We start from the raw sequence: 23,038 nt of genomic DNA on the forward strand, positions 1-23,038 counted from the left end.
GCCTCGTTGAACCTCCTGCCGCTGGTCTCCCAGCCCGTTCCGCTCCCTCCGGATCCCCCCTGCCCTCCCTCCCACCTCATCCCCCCCCGGGGCCGGCGGCGCCGCTGTCGCTTTAAGCGCGAGGGGGCGGCCCCTGGCCGGGGCGGGGAGCGGCGGGGAGCAGCGCAGGCACCGCGGGGCCCGAGGGCTCCGGGGCGGCCCCAGCACCCTCCCTGCACATCGGGGTCTCCCCGTGACCCCCTGTCCTTGGCTACCCACCGCCCTCCTTCTGCTCTGCAGGAGCCTGGGGGTCCCCGGGGCTGAGACAACCCCCCCCCCCCCAGGCAAGGACGTGGCGTGGCAGCGTGTTTTTCAGCCTGCCTTTTATAATACTCTTTATTTGCAATCAATTATTTTAATTAATTATTTTTAAATTTCTTTTTTTTATTATTTTAATTAATTATTTTAATTAATTATTTTACTTAATCATTTTTAATTAATCATTTTTGATTAATTGTTTTAATTAATTATTTTCAATTAATTATTTTTAATTAATTATTTTTTATTCCCCTCCCCCCCGGGGGGGAGCTGTGGGATGGGGACCCGGGAGCTGCCCCCCCTGCTCCCCCTCCCCAGGCGCTGCTGGCAGCACTAGGTGCCCCCCCAGCATGGGACAGGGCGCTGTGGGGCTCAGCCTGGCCGAGGTGCTGGTGGGGGACAGCGGGGTGAGACCAGCGGGGATCCCACTGCCGCTGGACATGGGACGCACGCTTCCTCCCGGGAGGGATGCTCTGAGCCCCAGCCAGGGCCTGGACGTGAGTTTCGGGGGCTGGAAGTGAGGTTTGAGGGGTGGTGGAAGGGATGTGGGTGCAGCCAGGGTGGTGGGATCCCATCCCCATCCCATCCTCATCCCCATCCCATCCTCATCCCCATCCCATCCTCATCCCCATCCTCATCCCATCCCATCCTCATCCCATCCCATCCTCATCCCATCCCATCCTCATCCCATCCCATCCCATCCCATCCCATCCCATCCCATCCCTGCTTCCCCTGTCCCCGACATCACAGTTGGGATCTCACTAGGGTTTCCTCCCCCAGTGGTTTTCTCCGGTACCTTCCCGTGGCCAGGGTTGGGTGGGGGGTGGTGTGGGGCCATGTGCTGCTGGGGATGGACAGGGACAAGGGCTCCCACCCCTACTGGCCGTGGCACAGCCCTTGTCCCACACACCTGTAGCACAGATGGGGAAACTGAGGCAGGGATGACCATGACCCACTGAAAGCCACGCAGCAGAGGGGCAGCATTGCCTACGGGGTGCCCCATGGCAGCATGGAGGGAAGCAGATGCTTTGGGGGGATAGGACGCAGTGTGCTTGGCTGAGCACCCCACGCTCTGTCCCGCAGTGCTGGGAGGTGCGGAAACACAACAGTTCCGAGTGGTGCCACTTCATCCGGAGCAACCCCGACTGCCGACTGGAGGGTGGCTTCCTTGACTACCTGGAGGGGGTCTTCTGCGTCTTTCCCCCCCGGCTGCTCCCCGTGGCCGTCACCCTCTATGTAAGGATGGGAGCAGGGGCGATGCAGCTGGGAGATGGGGTTGGTGACCCCACTGACCCCTCTGTGCCATCCCTGATCCCGCAGGCTCTCTGGCTCCTGTACCTGTTCATCATCCTCGGTGTGACAGCAGAGAAGTTGTGAGTAGCCCCGTGGAGGAGGAGATGGATCCCTGGGGTGGGTGAGCGGGGAGCTTTGTGCTCCCTAAGCAGCGCTATCACCCGTCTCCTCTGCCTTTCCAGCTTCTGCCCCAACTTATCAGCCATCTCCACCAACCTGAAGCTGTCTCACAACGTGGCAGTATCCTTGGGTCATGGGGGACCTCGACTGGGAGGGCGTGCAGGGATGGGGATGTTTCTGCGAACCCTCGGCACCATGCTGGTGAGAACTGATCTGGAGCGTGAGCTGGAGACAGTGGTGGGGTGCTGGCACCAGGAGTGAGTCCTGTAGTGACCGGGACGGGTAGGTTCCCCGTGTCCCTGTGGAGAGGAGGCCAGCAGGTCTTTCCCTTGACGTCCTCTCTCCATGGTGTCACCTTCCTGGCGTTTGGCAACGGAGCACCGGATGTCTTCAGTGCTGTGGTTGCCTTCTCCAACCCACGGACGGCGGGGCTGGCCATCGGGGCTGTCTTCGGTAGGAGATCCCCACTGGGGGCTGCTGGCTCAGGGGTGGTGACAAGCGGAGGGGACATCGCGGGGCTGCGGGGTGATCCCTGCTGAGATGGACCTGTTGTGTTGGCAGGCGCTGGCGTGTTCGTGACCACGGTGGTGGCTGGGGGCATCGCCCTCGTCAAGCCCTTCACGGCTGCCTCCAGGCCCTTCCTCAGGGATGTCATCTTCTACATGGTGGCCGTCTTCCTCACCTTCATGGTCCTCTACTTTGGCAGGATCACACTGGGAGAGGCTCTGGGTGAGCACCACGAGGGGCTGAGGGTTGGTGGGAGCAGCCGGGGGGTGCTGTAACCCTCCTTGCTCCCCGCTCCCAGGTTACCTGGGGCTGTACGTTTTCTACGTCTTCACCGTGGTGCTCTGCACTTGGATTCATCGGCGGCAGCGAGGCGAAGGGCTGGCCCCCCCCGGATCCTGGGAGCCAGGTAAGGGCCACCCAGCTGTGCTGAGAACCCTGCTGTCCCAGGGTCTCTCTCCAACACCCAGTCCTCTCCGTGCAGAGATGCCGACAGACACTGAAGAGCGGGAGTCCTCGGGCACGAACAGCGCAGACTATGGTACGTCACCCACTGTGTGCTTGGGGCTTGCTCCACTCTGTCCTCAAGGTCTGGATAGGCCAGGGGGGCCTGGGGACACCCCATCCCACTCAGACGCTGCGGCTCCTTGCAGGTGAGGAGTACCGACCCCTGCTCCCCTCCCGGGAGTCCTCCCTGCGCATCCTTGCCACCTCCCTCAGCCCCCTGGACCACCGCAAGTGGAGGAGGAAGCCCTGGTACTGGCGGCTCTTCAAGGTCTTCAGGGTGAGTATGGGGAGACGGGAACCAGGAGGAATCCCCCCTGTGTGGGGCTTCCCCCTCCCTGCCAGCAGCCAGGGCTGCGTCACCCTGGAGACAGGGGGACAAGGGCAGGTGGGTGGGGGACAGGTCATGGGGCATCTATCTCCCTGTTTTGGGGGTGCCCTATCCCTGTTCACAGCTGCTCCTCCCAGGTGCCCGTGGAGCTGGTGCTGCTGCTCACCGTTCCCGTCGTGGACCCCGACAGAGAGGACCTGAACTGGAAGAGACCCCTCAACTGCTTGCACATCCTCACCAGCCCCCTGGTCTGCATCCTCACCCTGAAATCAGGCGCCTGTAAGAGCCTAGGGCACCCCCGGACGCCCAGCCAGGAGGGGACTGGACCGAGATGGCCACCAAAGCCCTGGGGACAGCAGGAGCCCCTTGGAGCTGGTGCTCTGTCTAGGGAGGGGATGATGGGCCAGTGAAGAGCCAAGCCAGGGGCCTGGTTTGCAGCTGGATGGCTCCATCCTCCCTCCAGGGGTGGGTTTTGGGCCCCATCCAGGTCTGGAGGGAAAAACAGAGCAGGGCTTGGGCTGTCTGGGGAAACTGAGGCACAGAGGGGAGCAGTGCGAGGAGAGCTTAGGGTAAAGGTGGATTTTGGGGGCAAGGTTATACCACACACCACAGATCCTGCTCCAGCCCACGTGGTGCCTGGGGGGCCACTCTGATGCCCCCTCTGTCTCCACCGCATGCAGATGGGCTGTACCAGATCCAGGGCGTCTTCCCAGTCTGGGCACTGGTCACAGTGGTTGGCTCTGTGCTGGCCATCATCGTCTTCATCACTACAAGCAATGAGGAGCCACCCAAATATCACTGCGTAAGGCGTCCCTCAGCCCTAAGCACCCACTGGGGACAGAGCAGGAGCCAGGAGCTCCTTCCCGGTCCCCAGGATGGACACAGCTGGCTGGAAGTGTGCAGGGTCCCATGGGATGTACCTAGGGATCATCTTACCTCTCCTCCTGGCAGGTATTTGCCTTCCTCGGGTTTTTGGCCAGTGCCATGTGGATCAATGCTGCGGCCACAGAGCTGGTGAACATCCTCCGGACCCTGGGCATCATTTTCCAGCTGAGCAACACCGTGCTGGGCTTGACGCTGCTGGCCTGGGGCAACAGCATCGGTGGTAAGAGCTCTGCCGCACCTCAGGGCCACCCCAGGTCCTCCTGGCATCCCTCAAGGTCTTCCCTTCTCCCTTTGCAGACACCTTCTCCGACCTCACCATGGCACGGCAGGGCTATCCCCGCATGGCCTTCTCTGCCTGCTTCGGGGGCATCATCTTCAGTATCCTTTGAGTGTTGATGGGAGGTGAGGGTGGTACTTGGGGCAGGGGCTGCCTTAGTTTCCCTGGCTGCAGCCCTGAGAGAGCCCCTGCTCCTGGGGGACCCTGAGCAGTGCAGGATCCATCCCAGAGTCCCTAGGATGTTAGCAACCTCCCTGGTGCCTGTGTAGCACAGGGGGACTGGTGCAATATTTGGGAACTGCAGGAGTTTCAGGGATGGAGCCAGCAGCTTTCCTGCATCCCAACTGCCATCCAAGCCCCAGGGGGATGGGGTTTGGTGCTGAAGTCCCGCAGATTTGGGATCTCCCAAAGGGAAGGAGGGGAAAAAGGCTGTGCCACCCTCCAGGAGGCTTTGCGTGGTCCCCAGCCCAGGCTGAACCCTCTCTTCCTCCAGTGCTTCAGGTTGTGTTTGCCACAAACAGGCACCGCTTGTGCTGGGCATCAGCCCTGGGGTGCAGGGAGGGACAAGGGCTGGTGCTGTCCCCCTCCTTGGGGTGGGAGGGATGTGGCTGGCTCCGTCACTCCTCCGAGGTCCCCTGTGCTGCATCTCCATCCTGAACGTGCCCCAGACATCCTGGTTGGCGTGGGACTGGGCTGCCTGCTGCAGATGAGCAGCAGCCAGCTGGTGGTGAAGGTGAGGCTGCAGTGGCTCGGGGCAGGCTGGCAGCAGGACCCCCCCAGTCACTCCACACCCCTCCCCGTCTCTTTGGCAGCTGGAGCCTGACAGCCTCCTCGTTTGGATCCTCGCCGGGGCCCTGGGGCTGAGCTTGGTCTTCTCCTTCGTGTCGGTGCCGGCACAGTGCTTCCAGCTTGGCAAGGCATACGGCATCTGCCTCATCCTCTACTACCTGGCTTTCCTCTGCGTGGCCCTGCTGACTGAGTTCAGGGTGATCCATCTCTCCGCCGCCTGACCAGCCCGGGGAGGGGTTTGCACATCCATCCCTGACTCCCACTCTGCCTTCCTACTGGACTGTGGCCTCACTCTCCCCTCTCCCTGTCCCTGCCACGGGAATAAGGGCACACCTTGACCCCAACTGTGCTGCTCCGTGCTGGAGGCATCACCTACCAGCCCAGCCCTTGGCCTTGGCTTTCCAGAGATGCATTCAGGAAGGAAAAGGAGCTGTTAGTCATTAGCTACATTCTCTCCCTGCTCTGTTTAATCTTGTTTAACTCAAGGTGGCCCTGAGCAGGAGGTGAGATGAAGATCTCAGCTTCCTCCGGTGCTGGTGGCAGAGGAGAGGGCAGCTCCAGCCCAGGGTCACAATAGGAGAGGTTTTACCTCTTCAACTGCTTTACTCTCCCTCCTGGCTGCTCTGGGACTGGGGCAGTGATGCTACACGGGGTAACTCAGTGGAGGGCTGAGCACACGTTTGTTTGCTGCAAAGGACAGGATGTGTTCACACTGTGGATTTAAACAGCAGCGAGGCAAAGCGAGATGGGGTTAAGGTGAGACAAAGCTCCAGGGCAGTGCTTGCTTTTAGTGCAAGCAAAGCTGGAGGGAAAAAAACCAAAACCAACAAACCAAGGGAGGCTGGTTTCCCCTGCTTTTTTAAGCTGTTTTTCAACCTGAGTTTCAGATCCTACTTTTCTCCTCCTTGGAGGATGGACATGGCTGGGAGGTTTCCACACACAGCATTAGCCTCTGGCAGGTTGGGGTTTGGGCGCTGTAAAAGAGAATTGCAATTAAAAACCCACACACAAACCCAACTTCCACTTGTGTTGTTTGCTGTGTGGGTGTTTTCTCCTGCTCTGGGCTAGTGTAACAGCCTGTCCTCAGCCTTCGGAGGGGAGAGGGAACAGCAGAGCTGAGCCAGCAGCTCAGAGGGACCTTGGGGGCTGACACTAAGCGGACGCCCTCGGTCACACAGGGCGGTTTTCGCCAGCGGCGCAGCCGAGTGGTTTCCTCCAGGTTCAGCAGCAGTGGGTTTCTCAACAGCAGTCACATGCGCCTGACTCGGGCTTTTAGTTGTGTGGTTGGGAACTGCAGCGTCACGGGCGTCCCGGCACGGGGTCAGCACGGGCTGCGAGGGGCATTACTCAGCTCCCGGGGATTGGGACACCAGCGAGGCGGCCTGCGGTCCCTGAGGAGGCGGAGAGGGTGAGCTGGTGCTTCTGTCCCCGCTCAGAGAGTCTGCGTGACACAGGCTAGAAAGCAAATGCTGTTACAGCCAGATAACCACATTGCTGCCCCATGGGGAGCAAAGGGCTGTTTTGCAAGCAGCACAACTGCCAGACCTGGTTCCTGCTCCCTTCTCGGAGTGCCAGCAGCCTCCCAGGCCAGGATCGTTTCTCCTTTTTCTAACCAGATATGGGCTTTCACAAAAAATAACACTCCTTGTGCCTGCAGATATTGGCTCTGCTCTGAACCTGCTCACAAGTTAGAAGATCAGACCCACTTGCTCACACACAGCAGGGCTAAAGGAACCAAAACCACAGCCAATGTGCCAATACAGAGGTATAGGGTCAAAAAAGCCTTCTAACCTGAAATATTGATTGGGGTAGCGTTAAAAAATACCTAAGTTTGAAAGCATTATTGTAAGGTTTAGGAAAAAAAAAAACTGGTAGGTAGGAGGGCAGGAAGGAAGCTGGGCTTTGCAATGTCCAGGAGCAGGAATTCAGAGCAGCTTGGCAAGGTATGCATGCAGAATATGTCCACGCAAGCACTGGAGAGGGAGGGTGGGCACTGCTCCTCTTCAAACAGTGGGGAAAGGCTTCAGCTGTGGCCAAGCCCTGCATTTGGAATAACAAGGGAAGGAGGAAAGGAAGCCGCTGCCTTTACAAAGCTGAGGATGCTTTTTATTAGTGTGCTTCAAAAAATCTAGAGAACATTTTACAGACATGTCCATAAAATCATTTTATAAACAAAACACCAGCATACAAAATCCTGCAGTGCTTCCTCCCTTGCTCCCTACAAAATGATTGTCTCTGTCGTTAGTCTGTGTGTCAGGTGGGGGAGAGGAGGATAAATAAAGGGGATGCCCCGTACTCAAACTTCATTTCCTTCCAGACAAAGTTTCTGGAAGAAGTAAACTTCTACAACGCTCCTTGTTTACAAAAATAATTAATACAGCGTGTACGGGGAGGGGGGGCAGATCGACACCTCAGCACGAAACCACGGAAGCAGTTTCTGAGGGCTGAGCCCCAGTCCAAGCATTCCTGTCTCTGTGACACAAAAGCCCAGTTATTGCATGTTAAGCAGGTTAGTGTCCCTCCCCATACCTTAAAGCTGCAGCTCCTTTCACACCTAGAAAACACCCCCCAAAAAAGTCACAGGCTGTAGGGGAACATGGAATTGAAACACAGCCACATTTTTCCTCCCCTAACCTTCACAATGCTTGTTCATCCTGCCCACAAGTTAAAAGCAGAATAAACAACATCTCCAGCCCCAGGACTAATCAGGATAAATCTCCCAGGCTGCGACTCCATGCAGAGCAACTGCAAGAGCAACAACTGCACTGCTCATTAATTTGTGGTCGAATTTATGGTTTGGAAAACAGCCCTTTAAGGTCCTTCACGGTTCAGCTCAGAAGTAGTTTCATACCTGCAGTACCCAGAAATGAAACAAAGAGTTGCCCTGAGGCACCCAGGGAATTTGGCAAGGGTTGAGAGCAGACGCTGGTGTTTGTGCTGCCTGGAAAGCTGCTCACTAGGTCTTTCCAGCCCACAGCCCAAATGCTCTCACCACGCTACACAGGGAGAGATTTTCAGAGCCAGCTCTGTCCTGCCAACTTTTGAAAGTCTCACCCACCCAGGAAATGCTCCTGAGCTGCCCAGGTAGGGTCAGTCCTCTCAGGCTGTCCTTGTGCCCCATGGTGAGGCTACCAAGAAGAAGCCTCCCCAGCAAGCTCTGCTCTTAATCTGAACCTGAGAAAAGATCAAACAGCAAGAGAGGAGGGGAGCCTCCCAGCTGAGAGGTACTTCCAGCCCTCAGCACTTTCTGTGCTGACAGGGGTAAAACTTACAGAGACAAGTTCTCATCACGTTGTGGGCAATGAAACACAGCGATGATGCAACCTGCCACGATCACAGAATAAATATGGCAGAGCTGGGAAGGAATTCTTTTCCCCCGGCTTCTTTCCCACTCCTCATCTACCAGGTCTGGCAACCTCCTTGCCAGCTGCAGAAAAGCAGGCAGGTGAGAAGAATCATCCTCTTCCACATTCCTCCTGCATCCAAACTTCAGGGGAACAGTAAAGCTCTTCAGTAATCTTCCTAAGATCCGACTCAGCCAGTGTTTGCTGACCTGAGGAACACTTCAGCAAGGGTGAGAGCAAGGGAGGAGCAACACTGCGCTGCGACTCACTCACCTGTGTGAACAAAGCAATGACCTGGCTAAGGACTAACCAGCAGTACTGCTCCATGCCCATAAACTCTCCTCAACCCAGAGCCAGGCAGAAATAAGTCAGCCTTGAAGCTGCAAATCCTTCCACTTCATCTTTCTGTTCTTCTAAGGACCAGCCAGAGATTTGCCATTGACAGAGCAGGCAGCCAAGTGGCAGACAGAGGTCAACAGCCAGAGTTGCCCCACAAAATCCTCCTCTCTCTGAAAGGAGAGGGGAGCTTTAGGGTTCACAGAGGTGATTCCCAGTCCTGGGCAGCGCCATCAGACCCGCAGAGATGCAGATATTGGGTAGCTATAGTGGAGAGAGAGTTTGTCTCCCCAAACTCCTGCCTTATAATCATAATATAGTCATAATCCAATGAGCTGCTGGCCCACAGTTCTGGTTCCAGCTGCCACAGAACTGCTCAGGGACAGCTAAATTCAATAATCGGAGCCAGATCCGCTACAGGGAGTGCTTCTAGGTGTGCCAAAAAGGAGGGGAAAGGTAGACTGCTCTTCTGAAAGTGCTGAAGTTTCACATCACCTTCCCTTTCTTTGGATAAGGAGGGTGGAGAAGAAACAAAAACTCACTCCCTGATCTTTTACTACTAGCTTAATGGTACCCTTTCAGCAAAAGGGATCTTCAAAATAGGGCAAAAGTTTTAATACTGAGCAGGTGGCTTCAGCGCATCTCCTGCTGTTAATGGAGTATAAATCCCTTTCCCCAAGGTCTGTTAGTTCCAAGACAATCAGCAGGGTCGAGCCTGGGAAGCAGCTCAGAGGGAGAAGGTCTCTATTCCATTCGAGACGTTCGCTCTGTGCTGACCACAGGCACTGTGCTCAGTCTGGGTGCAGCAGCCTTGCACAGAGACCCCTGGACCTCTTTCTTCAGTAATTGGCTGCCTAGGGAAAGAGATTTGAACCCTGAAGCTGAACAGTACACTGAACAGATCTATATACATCATCCCAATATATATGCTGGAAAGTAATATTCTAGGTTATTGCATAGAAGGCGGCTTGCATAAGCTAGACCTAACTGACAGTCTGGGAGCGTTGTCTGAGGCTCAGGGGCTTCAGAGAGCTGTTGGAAGCAGATGCAGGCTCTTGCAATGGTGTCTGAGTCTCCTCTTTTCTGGAATGCTCCTCATACCATTCCTGCAAATGGAGATGAAACGCATCAGTATCACGCTCTGCCCCACACCAGCCTCACAGGGCCCCCAGCAGGACCCTGAATGACAGAGCCTGGGCAAGGAAATGCCCCTGCCTCAGGATGTCCCTCCTGAATGTCCAGGACTCTGGTGTTGATGTCACAGGGGTGTTTGAGGTTTACAGAAGAGCTCCCGATCCCAGGCAGCACCCAGGGTATTACAGTGTGTGATATACCTGAATTGGAGTGGGGAGCTTCTCAGCAGATTTTCAGCTTCCCACCCAGCTTCACAGCAAATAACATGTTTATTTTTGTCAGGGGACTGAAGACTCATCCCCACGCTAGCTTGCCAAGGGACAAAGGGCAAGTTCAAATAGTTATGAGATTAATCCTTTCAGTACTAATCATTACATTAGTTCATGATGTTCAACCTAGAGGTTAATGTCTGGCAGGCACGCCAGTAACCAAATCCATGGCATAAGGCTCCTGACCACAAAGGGTAGTAGTGGGAATGCCCTAACAAATGTAGAGAATCAGTTCATTTAAACATTTCCCATCTTTCTTAGTCTGCTGTTTGGAAGGAAAACTAGGCTGCACTGCTCTCAACCAAGCAGCATTCTGCCTGCAAGCACACTTGATTTCAGTGTCAGACAGACACGCCCAAGCTCAAACACAATCACATTCCAATGGCTTAACAAATTAGCATTCAGCAGCCAAGTCCAGGAACACAGTACGCATGTGCTCTTAGCCACCCAGGTAAGCTCAGCGAGCTGGAATACCTACACACAGAGTGGTTACTGCGACCCTGCCAACAAACCTGTGCAGCCAGGCACCTGGACCTACTCAGGAGGCTCTGAGGTATTCTGTGGTTTAAGAAAGTCCCCAAGTGCCAGAATGCATGACCCTAAAGTACACTTCATCACAGAGCACACAGCTGCCTGCCTGAGTCTTGCAGGAAGAAGCTGTCCAGTGTTTAAAAGGATGGTTTGTTATTCCAAGCAATGTTCTGCTCACCACAGACTTGGTGGTATTTCCAACTCAGGCCCACATACCTGTATCTCCTCCTCATACATCTTCATACTCAAATCACTCTTGGTCCTTGATCTGCGTCCCAGAAACAGTGTTGACATTTGCTAAAGAATTGAGGGAGGAAAAGACAAAAAAGACATTTGTTGGTCACCGAGCAGTTCACAGGATCCATCCCTGGGATTTCAGGCAAACTTCATGTGGACACCCATCATCAACTTGAGGAGCTCAGCCTGTCTTGGGCTCCTTCTGTTGTCATGAGAGAAAGGCATTTCAGGGTGCACATCACCTAAACATACAGGCATCTACTGCAGGATGAGACAAGTCACACTGAGCAGATCCCCAAAGGCTACAGAGGGAGCTGCAACTCAGATGGAAGCATGTGTCAGTGATGCTTAGTTTAGTCAGACAAACATAACAACAGCGCCTGGAACAAGGCTCAAACCCAAGCTTCCAAATAACATCTTATCTAAGAAAAAAATCTAGGTTCCACTTGTCCAGACCACACCATGGGCCTGGACTTCTTAAATCGTGTAAGCAGACACTTCAAATCTGCATTTCTGTGTTATATGAACAAGATTGAGAAGTTAAAGAAATCTCATGTCTGGCATCATCATTCTGGACTCCCTTGCAAGGCTGAGGGCAGCATCCTCCTCTGGTTTATTGTCTTGAAAACTGCCTCTGATCAGTATCACCATCTGTGTGAACACAAGCTCAGCCTTTAACGACCAAGCCACCAAAGCAAATAAAAGTCGCCTAATAGACTGTAGCACCTGCACTTTGTAGTGGTGAAACAAGAATATCATGGCTATTATTAAATCAACCACTTAAGCTCTTCCCAGATGCATGAGACAACAGTTCTGAGGCAAGAGCAGTTATCCAGGTTAGCTTGCTTTTCCAATTGTCCATCCTGTTTTGGAATGAAAATGTAAGCACAGCCATGGGGAAAGGAAGCCTAGGGTGGAATCGATACCATTGTATTGCTGTGTAATGATTCAGGACTGTACAAGCTTAAGCATACAATGGCAGTAAGATAGAGAGGCAGGAGAATTACAAGACAGTGGCTTCCTTGGAGAAGAATTGTCTGCTTTTTCCATCCAATGCCAGGACAGAGCAGTTCTAAGAGAAGTTTGGGTTATAGCAATGAGTCTCTGTCAAGCCTATTCCAAGTACCCAGGAAATTCATATGCTGCTTTTCTAGAGCAGCAAAACTTCATGCCAGTGCTGCAGAGTCTTTGCAGCAGCTCAGCTCTCATCACTAAGACACATGCAGCTTCTCTCTTAAGACAACATAAAGACATTTGTGGCCACAAAACGCCTCCCTCTCCTGGAGCTGAGAACTTGCACTCAGCGCTTCCTCTTACCCCATATTTGTCCATCTGCAAAACGATCTTCTGCAGCTGAGCAGTTTCAGCAGCAGCTGAACTCCGCTTGTACAGTTCTATTATGCCAACCACTTCCTCCCTGGAGATCTCCTTCTCCAGCACAATGCCGTTGTCTTCTGGAGAGGCAAGAAAAAGAAAGGGGGGAAAAAAGTCTCCAAGAGGAACATTTCATAGAATCACCAGGTTGGAAGAGACCCACTGGATCATCGAGTCCAACCATTCCCACCAATCTCTAAACCATGCCCCTCAGTACCTCATCCACCCACACCTTAAAAACCTCCAGGGAAGGCGAGTCAACCACCTCCCTGGGCAGACCGTTCCATTGCCTAATGACCCTTTCAGTGAAGAATTTTTTCCTTATGTCCAGCCTGAACCTCTCCTGGTGGAGCTAGAGGCCATTGCCTCTCGTCCTGTCTCCTGTCACTTGGGAGAAGAGGCCAGCTCCCTCCTCTCTACAACCTCCTTTCAGGTAGTTGTAGAGAGCAATAAGGTCTCCCCTCAGCCTCCTCTTCTCCAGGATAAACACCCCCAGCTCTCTCAGCTGTTCCTCCTAAGACTTGTTCTCCAGCCCCCTCACCAGCTTTGTTGCTCTTCTCTGGACTCGCTCCAGAGCCTCAACATCCTTCTTGTGGTGAAGGGCCCAGAACTGAACACAGGATTCGAGGAGCGGTCTCACCAGTGCCGAGTACAGAGGGAGAAGAACCTCCCTGGACCTGCTGGTCACACCATTTCTGATCCAAGCCAAGATGCCATTGGCCTTCTTGGCCACCTGGGCCACTGCTGGCTCATGTTCAGTTGGCTGTCAACCAATACTCCCAGGTCCTCCTCCTGGCACCATCCTCCCCACCATCCACTATGATAATTCTGACAGGCAAAGCTTAAGAGCACACCTGACCAGGTGTCAGGCACAGTCTGTGCAATCTTTTGTGACTAGAATGTGTCTGTCCTTGTCCCATGACAAGGCAGGGAAGAAGTTAACTAGTGTGTAAGGCAAGGAAGCATTTCAGCTTTTAAAAACATGAGGATCCTCAATATCTTTTAAAAAAGAGTCTTGTAGCTTTTGCTTGCCCATAAATTAACCAGCAGAGCAAATAAACACACAGGAATTGCTGCCTTTGACCTTTAACAGCCTAACACAGCTTGGGAGCTCAGTGCTAGCAAATGGCTTTCACTGTACCCTTCAAACTGGGTGCAGGAGGGATGCTGATGAAAAGCGTTTCTGTAACTACCACCACCTGGCTTCTACAGGCTTGCAGCACACATTTGGGACTCCTGGCACCTAAGAAAGACCAGAGACTGATGAAAGCTACTCCTGTGGCTGGGGTCTTCACTTTTCTGAAGGCAAGATTTTCTGGCATTACATGTTGGAGAGTGCAGTAGCTGTACCTCCTTCCCGCAGAAATGAACAATTAATGATTAAGATTACTTTGCAGAGTGAATGAATAAAAAATTCTAGGTGTAGATCACCTGAACGAATAGCAGGAGAAGGACTATAAGAGATTAACGTGTTTATGGCCCCTGAATTAGCAGGTCATGAAGTTACATGCAGCATCACATGCCCAGCCCAGGAGACAAAGGACAGTGAGTAAAACACATGACTCAGAGGGGTGAGGGGACGGACAGGCTTGTTACTGTCACTCCTGAAGGGTACAGAAAGGTTTGTCCAAACCCAGCATGTAGTAGTCATCAGTCTAAGTACAACTGGGAGATGTGGAAAGAACTGGATAGGCAGTGTCTGTTGTCCTCCCTGTCATGGCAAAAAGTGCTGGCAAACCACCTGGATAAAGCATTTTGAACCTGAAAGCTGGGGAAGCCACTTGGAGGCACATTGTGGTGCTAGAGAGTTTATTAGCAAGGAAGGGAAATTTAGTTTAAAAGAAAAATTGTCCTCCCTCCCTGTAAAGTCCCTGTCAAGTTTTACTACATTGTTGCTGTAAAGTTTCCTAGATTTCTTTAGTAAAATGCATGTGGACTTCCTATCTTCAAATAATTTGGTTGAAATGACCCAAGTAGTTAAAGTATTTACGTGCACACACACATATAAAAAAATACACGCACAGAGACACTTTTTGGGGAGTGCTGAGGGAAAGATGAGGGGCAGAGAAGAAAGGCCAGATAGAAACATCACATAAAAGCATACAAATCAGCTTAGGAAGTTAGGTTATTTAAAAAAAAATCTGGTCTTCGCTGGCCAATCCTATTCACTCCTAGAGACATAAGGCACCAGGGAGAGAAGACACAGCATTGTAGGTCAAACAGTGCTCAGTTCTCACCTTCTGAATCTTGGTTCTTCCGAGTGTAGTTCATGCGGAAGACGAAAGCATCCAGAATAAAAGCCACAATGATAGTCATCACCACCTGAGAGAGGATATGAACAGAAGAGATCAGGAGGTTGCTGCTGAGGGATTCTTCTAGCCCAATTCAACAGGAAGCTGAACATCTGGTCTGTGCTTTAGCTCCGTGTTCCCCAGCTCCTCCATGGTAGAGGGGATGCCTGTCATACATATACCTGAGAATAAACTCGAGACTACTCGAGTGTCAGTCAGTCACAAAAGGGACAGAACAAAACTGTGCTGCTACAGTCCTTTACTCCAGGCTTAGATTTATCAGTGCCTTTAGTTTCATCAGTGCCCATAAATTCAACTATCTGCAAGTGATGCGGACTCACATCTGTTTCTGGAAGATGTTTACACAGAATAGCAAAATTGTCCTCACTTAGGGATGGAAGTTCCCTCTAAAACATAGTAAAAGCTGTCTCCCCTCTTCATCCACATTATCTGATGCACAAAGCATGTCCAAAAACCTACCATGGTCACAATATAGAAGATCATGAAGTAAAGACGACTCCAGTGAGTGGTTTGGGATGTCACCCCTTCCTAGAGAGGAGAGAGAAGAAGTCAGTAGTGCACAAAGGAAGGAAGAGTCTGCTGTTAACTGCTTGACATAAAGCAGCAAAAACTCTCTCTTTATCACATCTCCACAGTTAGCCCGAGGGACAGCCTGAAATGCTCTATACCCCAGCTGGTCCTTGCAGCTAATCTGCATCTTAATCTAAAAAGAGAGGTTCCCCTATGCAAACACACAGAACATTTAAAGCCTTGTGGCTGTCTGTACCATTGCTGATATGAGAACACAGCTTGGAATGCAGAGAGACTTCACTTGTCCAGACTGTGAATCCTGGCCTCAGGGCTGGTCAAGATTCACAGGAAAACATGCCCAGCATCATGCCAGAGGTCAAACGATACCCAGCAATCAGGAGCAAAAGATGTCTGGCAACAAGATCATAGAATCATAGAATAACCAGGTTGGAAGAGACCCACCGGATCATAGAGTCCAACCATTCCTATCAAAGACTAAACCATTCCCCTTAGCACCTCGTCCACCCACGGACGACATGTGACGACATTGGGCCCATCTCCAAGCACCAGGGGAAGAAAGTGGTGGCATGGAAGATCCAGCTCAACGAGCAAGAGCCTGCGCTGTCTAAACACACATAGTTGAGGTTCACTTACCATGATGATGTACCAGTCATTGACAACTGTCAGCTCAAACAGCGTAACTGTGGGATAAAAACATAGATAATGGCTTTATCCAACCTGACCTACTTTATAGTGATCCTTAGACAAAGTACTTGACAGGGAAGACTGACTTAGGACACCTAAGTTTCAGTACAACCACCAAATCTCCAGACCCTTGTCACTACAATTACTTCAGACAAAGGGGATTAGACTCACAGAACCAGGAACATGGCTTAATCTATATTTCTTAAAAAGAATCAGAACCAGACCTGACTCTTTTCACCAGAGAGCATGGAGACCTCTGAAATCTCCCAAAAGATAAGCACTTCTGCTCACACATTGAGAAAAATCATGGGAGAGTAATCAACATATTCAAATTATTCTTAATCAGTGGGTGTAAAGAAATGTATTAGCATCACTATTGGTTCTTTAGAAGGGCAGTGGACAGTGACTTAAAGTCCTCCTTAAACATCTCTGGACATCTGGTCTGACCACCAGTCAGAACAGATCTACTGGCTTTTAAGAGATGTTTGCTTACCTTGCAAAACAGTTAAGGCACAATTAGTCAGCTGGAGTTCTCCAGACAGAAAAAGCAGGATGCTGAGCGTTTAAGGTGCATTAGTAGGACTCTCTGGGAGAATCCCAGGCTAATATAAGCATTACAGTCCTGCACTGAGCTCTGCAGAACACAGACACTAAAGAATATTCTTTGCTACAGACAACACTGCCCTTACCAAAGCTGTTCAAAATGTTGTCAAAGTTGTTGAGATAGTAATAACCTTCTTCCACAACTGTTTTATTGCCAACCGTATGATTCACCCAGCGGTAGGAATCTGCAACTGTGCTTGTGCTGGTTGGAGAAACCGAGACAAAGAATGAGAAGAGAAGTGGAAGTGCAAGGAAAATCTCAAGGGTTATAACTACCAAAATCACTTAAATGTGGTGAGCAGGGTGGCAGTTTCTACCTCATGACCAACATTTGCCTTTTTCTCTCAAAGGAAGCCTCTGTCCTTCACAGCTCAGCACAAGCCCAGGGACCACACGGAGTCTTTCTAATCACTCGGCAAATATTACAGCAGAGAAACTGAGTGTTTGAGTTAGACTCACACCCTTAAAGCTTGGCATTTCCCAGTAGTATGCAATCATTTAAGATGAAAAGGGCACAGGACAGCTTAGCTTCCAAGATCAGGAGAATTTACCTTGTTCAAAATGAGGCCCAAGTATGTAACAAATCTAGCAGAGCAACGCTGGTGCTACCAAGATAAAAATCTCAGCTTTGCTCTAGAGCAGCTGTTACAAGAGTTTCCAGCCACCGCACCATGAAGAAGTCCTCTCAGTGCAGCTGTCTGAGGCATGTTAGAGCTCACTAACCCCACCACAGAAGTCTCTCCCTTTCCAGATGCAATGCAAAAGCCATTTTAACCAATCTTACCTAGAAGAGTAAAGTGTCTCCCTAGATTTTCCCAGTGTTTTGTCTTGGATGCAAAACCCTATTCAGACCCATACTCTGGTCCCTTCTCTATGTGGAAACAGAGCTGCCAGAGCTCATTGCTGCTGGCTGTGCACCAAAACCACTGCAGAGGGGGACAGATTTGTGGTACTCACTTGCAGCAGTTCGGGTAGACAACACCAGCAAAGAACTCCATGCCAACAATGGCAAAGCAATAGTAGAAGATCAGCAGGGTTAAACCCAGGCTGGAAGCAAAAAACAGAAGAGAGTACTGTGCTACTGAAGACTTGCTAAGGCAGGGAAACACAGAGCCACACATTGGTTGCTCTGGACAGAATTTCCAATGGATGGGAAGCAGCATTGAAAGCCCCAGACCACCCTTCCTGCCACTGTGGCTCTGCAGTTCTTTGCCTACTCTCATTCAAGAAGTCCTTGGACAAGGAGTTTGCCACCCACTGAAGAGAGAAACTAAAGAGTGGCCTGGATTCTCTCCCAGTCTGTCTTTTTTTCTGGTAAACAAATGTCACTCCAGTTTCTTTAATAAAGAATGACACACACTGTGTCTGCCCTCTTCACGTCCTTGGATGCAGGGACTGTGCCAAGAGCAGGGCTCTCTAGCTAACACGCTTTCTTCAGACCTCCATCAAGGGAATAAAGTGTGAGGATGCCCCACTCAAACCTCAAGCTTCTTCTCCCTACCATTTCACAATTACACTCTTGAGTGGCTGTACTAAGGACCGGGGAACACGTGCAGCTGACTATATTCATGTCAATGTTCCTCCCAAATGGGCCTCCCGTCTCACCAAAGGCTGGAATGGGGGAGAATAATTAAACATGCATCAACTCTTAGTTATCCCCCTAACACAAAAACAGGGTGCTAGAGTGTTGGTTATCACACCCTGCTCCAAGAAACTGGAAATTAACACCCCACCACAGCACATCAAAGAATAAATTGACAGACTGGAGCATAAACACCTTAGGAGGTTTGACAGGTCCCTATCCTGACCCCAGCCCCAGATACTGAACCTTCCCTCTCCTTTCCCTCCCATCCCCCAAAGAGAAGAAGTCAGTACCTGGCCATCCGGGGGAACAACTCAAACATAGTGTCCAGGACATTCCTGTAGCGTTTCTTCAATTTAAACAGCCTGAAAGGAGAAGTCAGCAGTTACCTACACACTGCGGCTTTCCTAGTGGCATCAGGAACAGTTAAACAGAGCACCACAGTTCTCTGTCCCCCCAGGCCAATGCACAGTAAGGTTTTTTGATGGCAAACTCACAGGATCTGCTCTTGCTTGAGCAGTCTCCGCTCACCTAGCAATGTCCCGCTGTCCTGACACATTCAACTGATGTTTACAGGACTGAGGATTCTGAAGGAAAAGCCTATGCCTTCTTACACAGCATGATGCATAAACAGCTATTTTAAAAGAAAAACTGAACCAGTCCTGCGTACAGGGTCAGGATTCATTACTCTTTCCCTCAGACACAAGCTTTACCGTGTTTCCTCTATGACCCAACAAAAATTGATGAAAGAAAACTACATTGTGCCTGCTAATTTAAGGTTTGGCAGCTCCATCAGCCTTTACAGGGAAACACAGCTGCCAAACACAAGCTTTGGCAGGGGAGCAACAGAGAAAGCATTATTGTTTTCCCCCCCTTGAGTGTCATAAAGTGTTCTTTAAATCCTCACCAAAAAGCTAAATTCCATTATCTTGTTTTTAACAAAACATTTTGCCTCAAATGCCATCCCTCTCTGGCTCTCAAAGCATTCTGTGAAGGTGAATGTACCTCCATCACAGCCTCAAAACAAGAGGGTTAATCAGACTCATCTCACTGAGCTGCAGAGAGGTTACAGGCCGTGGTCTTACTTGAAGTGAGAAATAGAGTTTGAGCAGGGTTGTACTTCACCCTAGAAACCAGCATCCTCTGAAAACTGTAATTTCTGGTAATTCAATGGAAATTATTAAACTGCCTCAGCCTGTCTCGCCCTGACAGAAGAGCTTTTCTCTGAATAGCATCAGACAATTTAGAGAAGGTGTAAGAGCCCCGTGAAGGCAGACACAGGATAATCTGCCCCCAGTAAATCCCTTGATCTCTATTAGAGATCAGCTTAAGCTCCAAAGCACAGGGTTTCGTATCCCATCCCAAGTTTTTGTTATCATTCATTTTGATAACTCTGGATAATCTCATTACCCCACGCAATTCCTGTTTGCCATGGTCATGTACCCACAGAGCGATCCTTGCCCTTTCCTAGTAAGGAGCTCGGTCCCCAACTGGATTGATGGAAAACAAGCCTGGCTGTTTTCTTCCCCACCTGCTCTCTCTACCCAGTCTTCCTGTCTCACCTCAGCAGCTGAAGAGGCCGCAAGACCACAATGAAGTAGAACGGCTCCATGTTAAACGCCAGTGCTATGAGTCCCAGAAATGCAAACAGGGTGACTGAGAAGTCAAAGCTGGAAAGAGAAAAAGTAAAATAAAGTATAAGCAATGATTTATCAGTAGCGTTTCAGCAGAGAAGAGGTACTTGGTGCTGCTCCAGCCTAATAAGATGCACAAGGCCAAGGTAGAAGCATTATAATACTCTGCTGCTAGCTCTGTTTACAAGCCTAAAAACTCACTGCAGAAGTCAGTCTTTCTAACCCAATCATTTATACCACCTGTCTCAAAAACATCAGTGTCCACTTACAGATTCCAGCCTGAAGACAAGTACTCAACAGGCCCCAGCCCAGTGGTCTTCAAGAGCAGCTCCACGCCATAGACTGTAAAACAAAAATAATTCCTTACAGATTCCAAGGAGGGTTATGAAAAAGCTGTATGACAACATCCTCATGAAAAGAAGCATTGTTGTAGAGTCCTTCTGTCTTCAAAATTTCATAACAAATATTTTAAAGGCTAATAGCCAGGGAAGTACTAAAGCTACCCAGCAGTAAAATGAGAGGTTAGCAGCCTCTCCTAGATTCTCCAAAGAACCTGCTGCTGCAGTTTTACACAATATTTTGATTCAATAGATCTACAACTTGCTTCTCCTTTAGCAAGAGACACTGGCAGGAGAAGGGAAGTGAGTTCATATCAGTGAAGAGTTTAATGACAGCACAATGAAGATGCAATTACTCAAACTTGGGCTGAAAAAGAAGACTAAGGCACATGTGCACGGAGAGAACGATGTTCAGCTAGAAAACTCAGCTTGTCAACTTGTTCATCTAGTCCTCTCAGACTGCTCCTCAACATGCCCCTATGTTCTGTACTCCACCAGGACTGCTTTGCATTGTGCAGCAAGAGCCAGCTCACAGCTGCAATCAGATCAGAGCTGGCAATGCCTCCTGGAACAGTCAGTGGAGCACAAAGCAATGTGAGCTACTCTACACAGAGTTATTACAGGTTCGGAGGAGTTTATCACTCTGCACACTGTGCCTAACACATCAGGCTATTCTGCTCTCAAGGCTGAAACCAGCTTTAGGAGTAATACAGCAGCTTTTGCAGAGAGCTGTGCCAGAGGCAAGAGGCTCTCCAGTCTGCACTGGTGCAGGGAGGTGTGTAACAGTGCAGCAGCGCTCACATGAGTTTGTGTGGATGCTGACAATCCTTGTCAGACACAGCACTGTTCTAGACAGAGCCTGTACACCTGCCTAAACTCTAACTCCAAACTAAACAGAGAGCTGTCTATTCCCCTCCCACCTCCTTATGAAACATAGCTCCGCTGGGAGGCATCAGCTTACTTGTGAGGAAGACTATGTAGCTCCACGGGACATTTCTGGAGAAGAAATTCCCTCCTGCAAGACACAAGAAGAACTTTTTCTAGCCTTCCCTTTTTTCAGTCCCCTAGAATCATAGTCAAGAAACAAGCTGTGATGTTTCCTACCTTGCAGCATAAAGGTTTCAACAAGAATCCAAATTCCATTCACAGCCACCACAGTATCTGGAAAACAAAGAAAGAACCCATAGCAAAACTACTCATGGACCAGAGGACACTGATTGCCTAAGCTAACAAAAAGAGCACAACACAGGACAAGTGGCAGGGTCATTGTTTCCAATTCAGTGAACAAACTGAACTCGTAGCTTTGAACAGTTTCCTACCTGACTTTCCCCAGGCCTTTAACAAATGCAGTACCTTTATCTTCAGAAGGAAACAAAACTAAAAACAATGGTCTGAATCATGCTCAATCATTTTTACTCATAATTATCTTATATTCTGCCACATTAGTACCTGCATATTTCAGCTTCCTCCTAATTTTGCAACAAGACCTCAAGATCCACTGGGTCCCCAACAGTGCAGGACAAAGCCCCCTTGCCTTGCATCTATTGCTGTTCCCCCACATTCAGATCTGGAGAACTGAAGGTACAAGACTTCTCCTTTTCAGTCAGATCTCCTCACCAGACCCCCTTCTAGTTTAGCATCCCAATTTACAAAAAACTTTTCCCCCAACATTCAAAATCTGAATTACTGAGTAGGAACAGATCGTTCAGAACATAGCAAGTGGCACCAGGAGCAATCGCTCTTTCTCCTCTAAAGAAAAGGAGCACAGAATCATTCTCACAGGCAGTACAGTTGCCAAGCAATCCCTCCAGCAACGAGGATGATTGCAACTTCTCAAATGCAAAAAGAAGGCGGTTGACTGGCAAGGCAGTTCCTTATCCAGCACTCTTCAGCTGCAAGATAAAAACCCCAAGGCTTGTGAAAGCTAACCACCAACCTATCTAAATGCAACAGTTCCTACAGAATCAGACCCACAAGTGCATTATGAAGTAGCAAACCAATGAGCCCCTTGAGAAGACTCGACATAGTGAAAGCTGAGTCCAGGCTGCCGCAGTGGTTGGTGCAAGGATGCAGTTCCCTCCCTCTCTGCCATAACTGCACAATTTGACCACCAGCCGTGGCTCAGACCAAAAGCCAGACCCCACTATGCTCAGCCTTTGCAAATGCTGACAGACACAGTGTACCAGACTCTGCTAGGGGAGCTCAGCAGAAACACCTCACTACTGCTACTTACACATGGTGTATTGGAACACACGGGAGTTCACGAGGATGTTGATGCCTGCATGAAGAAAAGTATGACAAAAACAAATCTTTATCTGACCTTCCATACCTCATAGAGATTTCTCTATCTCCTCAGAAACATTTTTGATACCAATTCCCAGCACAGAAGCTAAACAGATTAGCGGATTATTAACTTTTACTTCTTGGGACCAAGTTCAAATTTCCTCTAAAATGTTAGCAGCAATGAACTCACTATCTTTAACGCCCTAGATGCCCTTTTTTCCACTGTATACTAGTTTTGTGGAGTGGACAGAGCTAAACACAGCTGCTGAAGCACTGTCCGTGTTTAGAACAACGCTCACACTGTCAAGGAGGGTTGAGTGGATCAGCAGAGATAGGTAGGACTTCTATGGCAGCAGCGTGATTGGATTAAGACACTGTTAACTGCTTCCCATTAGCATAGACTACTGAAAAAGAATTGCAGGTACATTCTTATTTCTGAATGGCTACATTCAGTCAGGAAACTTGGGGCATAGGAGATAAATCACATTTGCAAGGCAGATTTGACTGATAGGTATTTCAGACCCCTTTCCCCTTCCTGAGCAGCTGCACTTGGCTTGTATGAGTGCTGCAATCACATCTTGGGACTAAGAAGCCTAGCAGTTTTTGTGAAAACACAAATCCCACTCCACGGCCTGGGATATGGGGAAAACCCATAAACTCTACTAGATTCAGCAATCATAAATCCCCACCTAAACCCCTGTGCTGAAAAAGGAATACAGCCCTCTGTGACCTCAGCGTCTGCTTGCTACAGAGCTTCTGCCAAGAAGGTTCTTATTTTGAGGAAGCCAGGGTTTGGGTCAGAGCACAGGGAATATTTACATGACAGGAATCTTCCTTGGAGACTCT

The 23,038-nt window shown here is 50.2% G+C and overlaps 2 protein-coding genes across 4 annotated transcripts in view; one reads left to right on the top strand and one right to left on the bottom strand.

Annotated features, from left to right (window-relative positions):
- The first annotated feature begins 497 nt into the window (after positions 1-497).
- On the top strand, positions 498-6,030 carry SLC8B1 (solute carrier family 8 member B1). The gene is made up of 15 exons (XM_069871301.1): positions 498-794; positions 1,381-1,533; positions 1,618-1,670; positions 1,773-1,830; positions 2,031-2,163; positions 2,272-2,439; positions 2,516-2,623; positions 2,699-2,755; positions 2,868-2,998; positions 3,187-3,328; positions 3,730-3,851; positions 4,001-4,154; positions 4,232-4,312; positions 4,880-4,944; positions 5,024-6,030. The coding sequence occupies exons 1-15, from the start codon at positions 648-650 to the stop codon at positions 5,219-5,221; spliced, it is 1,770 nt and encodes a 589-aa protein (XP_069727402.1). The 5' UTR covers positions 498-647; the 3' UTR covers positions 5,222-6,030.
- A 1,056-nt stretch (positions 6,031-7,086) lies between these two features.
- The window catches only part of TPCN1 (two pore segment channel 1), a 46,812-nt gene continuing 30,860 nt past the window's right edge, over positions 7,087-23,038 (bottom strand). For all 3 annotated transcript variants that reach the window (XM_069871280.1, XM_069871278.1, XM_069871279.1), the window contains 14 exons: positions 22,143-22,187; positions 21,014-21,070; positions 20,871-20,924; positions 19,841-19,913; positions 19,500-19,607; positions 18,231-18,302; positions 17,313-17,402; positions 16,442-16,557; positions 15,702-15,748; positions 14,997-15,065; positions 14,463-14,547; positions 12,169-12,305; positions 10,831-10,911; positions 7,087-9,786 (listed from right to left, as the gene is read on the bottom strand). In XM_069871280.1, the coding sequence (XP_069727381.1) occupies positions 9,664-9,786; positions 10,831-10,911; positions 12,169-12,305; positions 14,463-14,547; positions 14,997-15,065; positions 15,702-15,748; positions 16,442-16,557; positions 17,313-17,402; positions 18,231-18,302; positions 19,500-19,607; positions 19,841-19,913; positions 20,871-20,924; positions 21,014-21,070; positions 22,143-22,187 (1,157 nt within the window). In that variant the 3' untranslated portion in view covers positions 7,087-9,663. The remainder of the gene's footprint in view (positions 9,787-10,830; positions 10,912-12,168; positions 12,306-14,462; positions 14,548-14,996; positions 15,066-15,701; positions 15,749-16,441; positions 16,558-17,312; positions 17,403-18,230; positions 18,303-19,499; positions 19,608-19,840; positions 19,914-20,870; positions 20,925-21,013; positions 21,071-22,142; positions 22,188-23,038) is intronic.

Source organism: Phaenicophaeus curvirostris, chromosome 17 (genome assembly GCF_032191515.1).
Source record: "Phaenicophaeus curvirostris isolate KB17595 chromosome 17, BPBGC_Pcur_1.0, whole genome shotgun sequence".
NCBI lineage: Eukaryota > Metazoa > Chordata > Aves > Cuculiformes > Cuculidae > Phaenicophaeus > Phaenicophaeus curvirostris.

What these genes read in the sequence shown, in the direction of transcription:
- SLC8B1 (XM_069871301.1), top strand. Translation starts at nt 648, where the DNA reads ATGGGACAGGGCGCTGTGGGGCTCAGCCTGGCCGAGGTGCTGGTGGGG. An exon ending in CCGTGGCCGTCACCCTCTAT is followed by an intron (nt 1,534 to 1,617) that starts GTAAGGATGGGA and finishes CTGATCCCGCAG; the next exon opens with GCTCTCTGGCTCCTGTACCT. An exon ending in CACCCTGAAATCAGGCGCCT is followed by an intron (nt 3,329 to 3,729) that starts GTAAGAGCCTAG and finishes CACCGCATGCAG; the next exon opens with ATGGGCTGTACCAGATCCAG.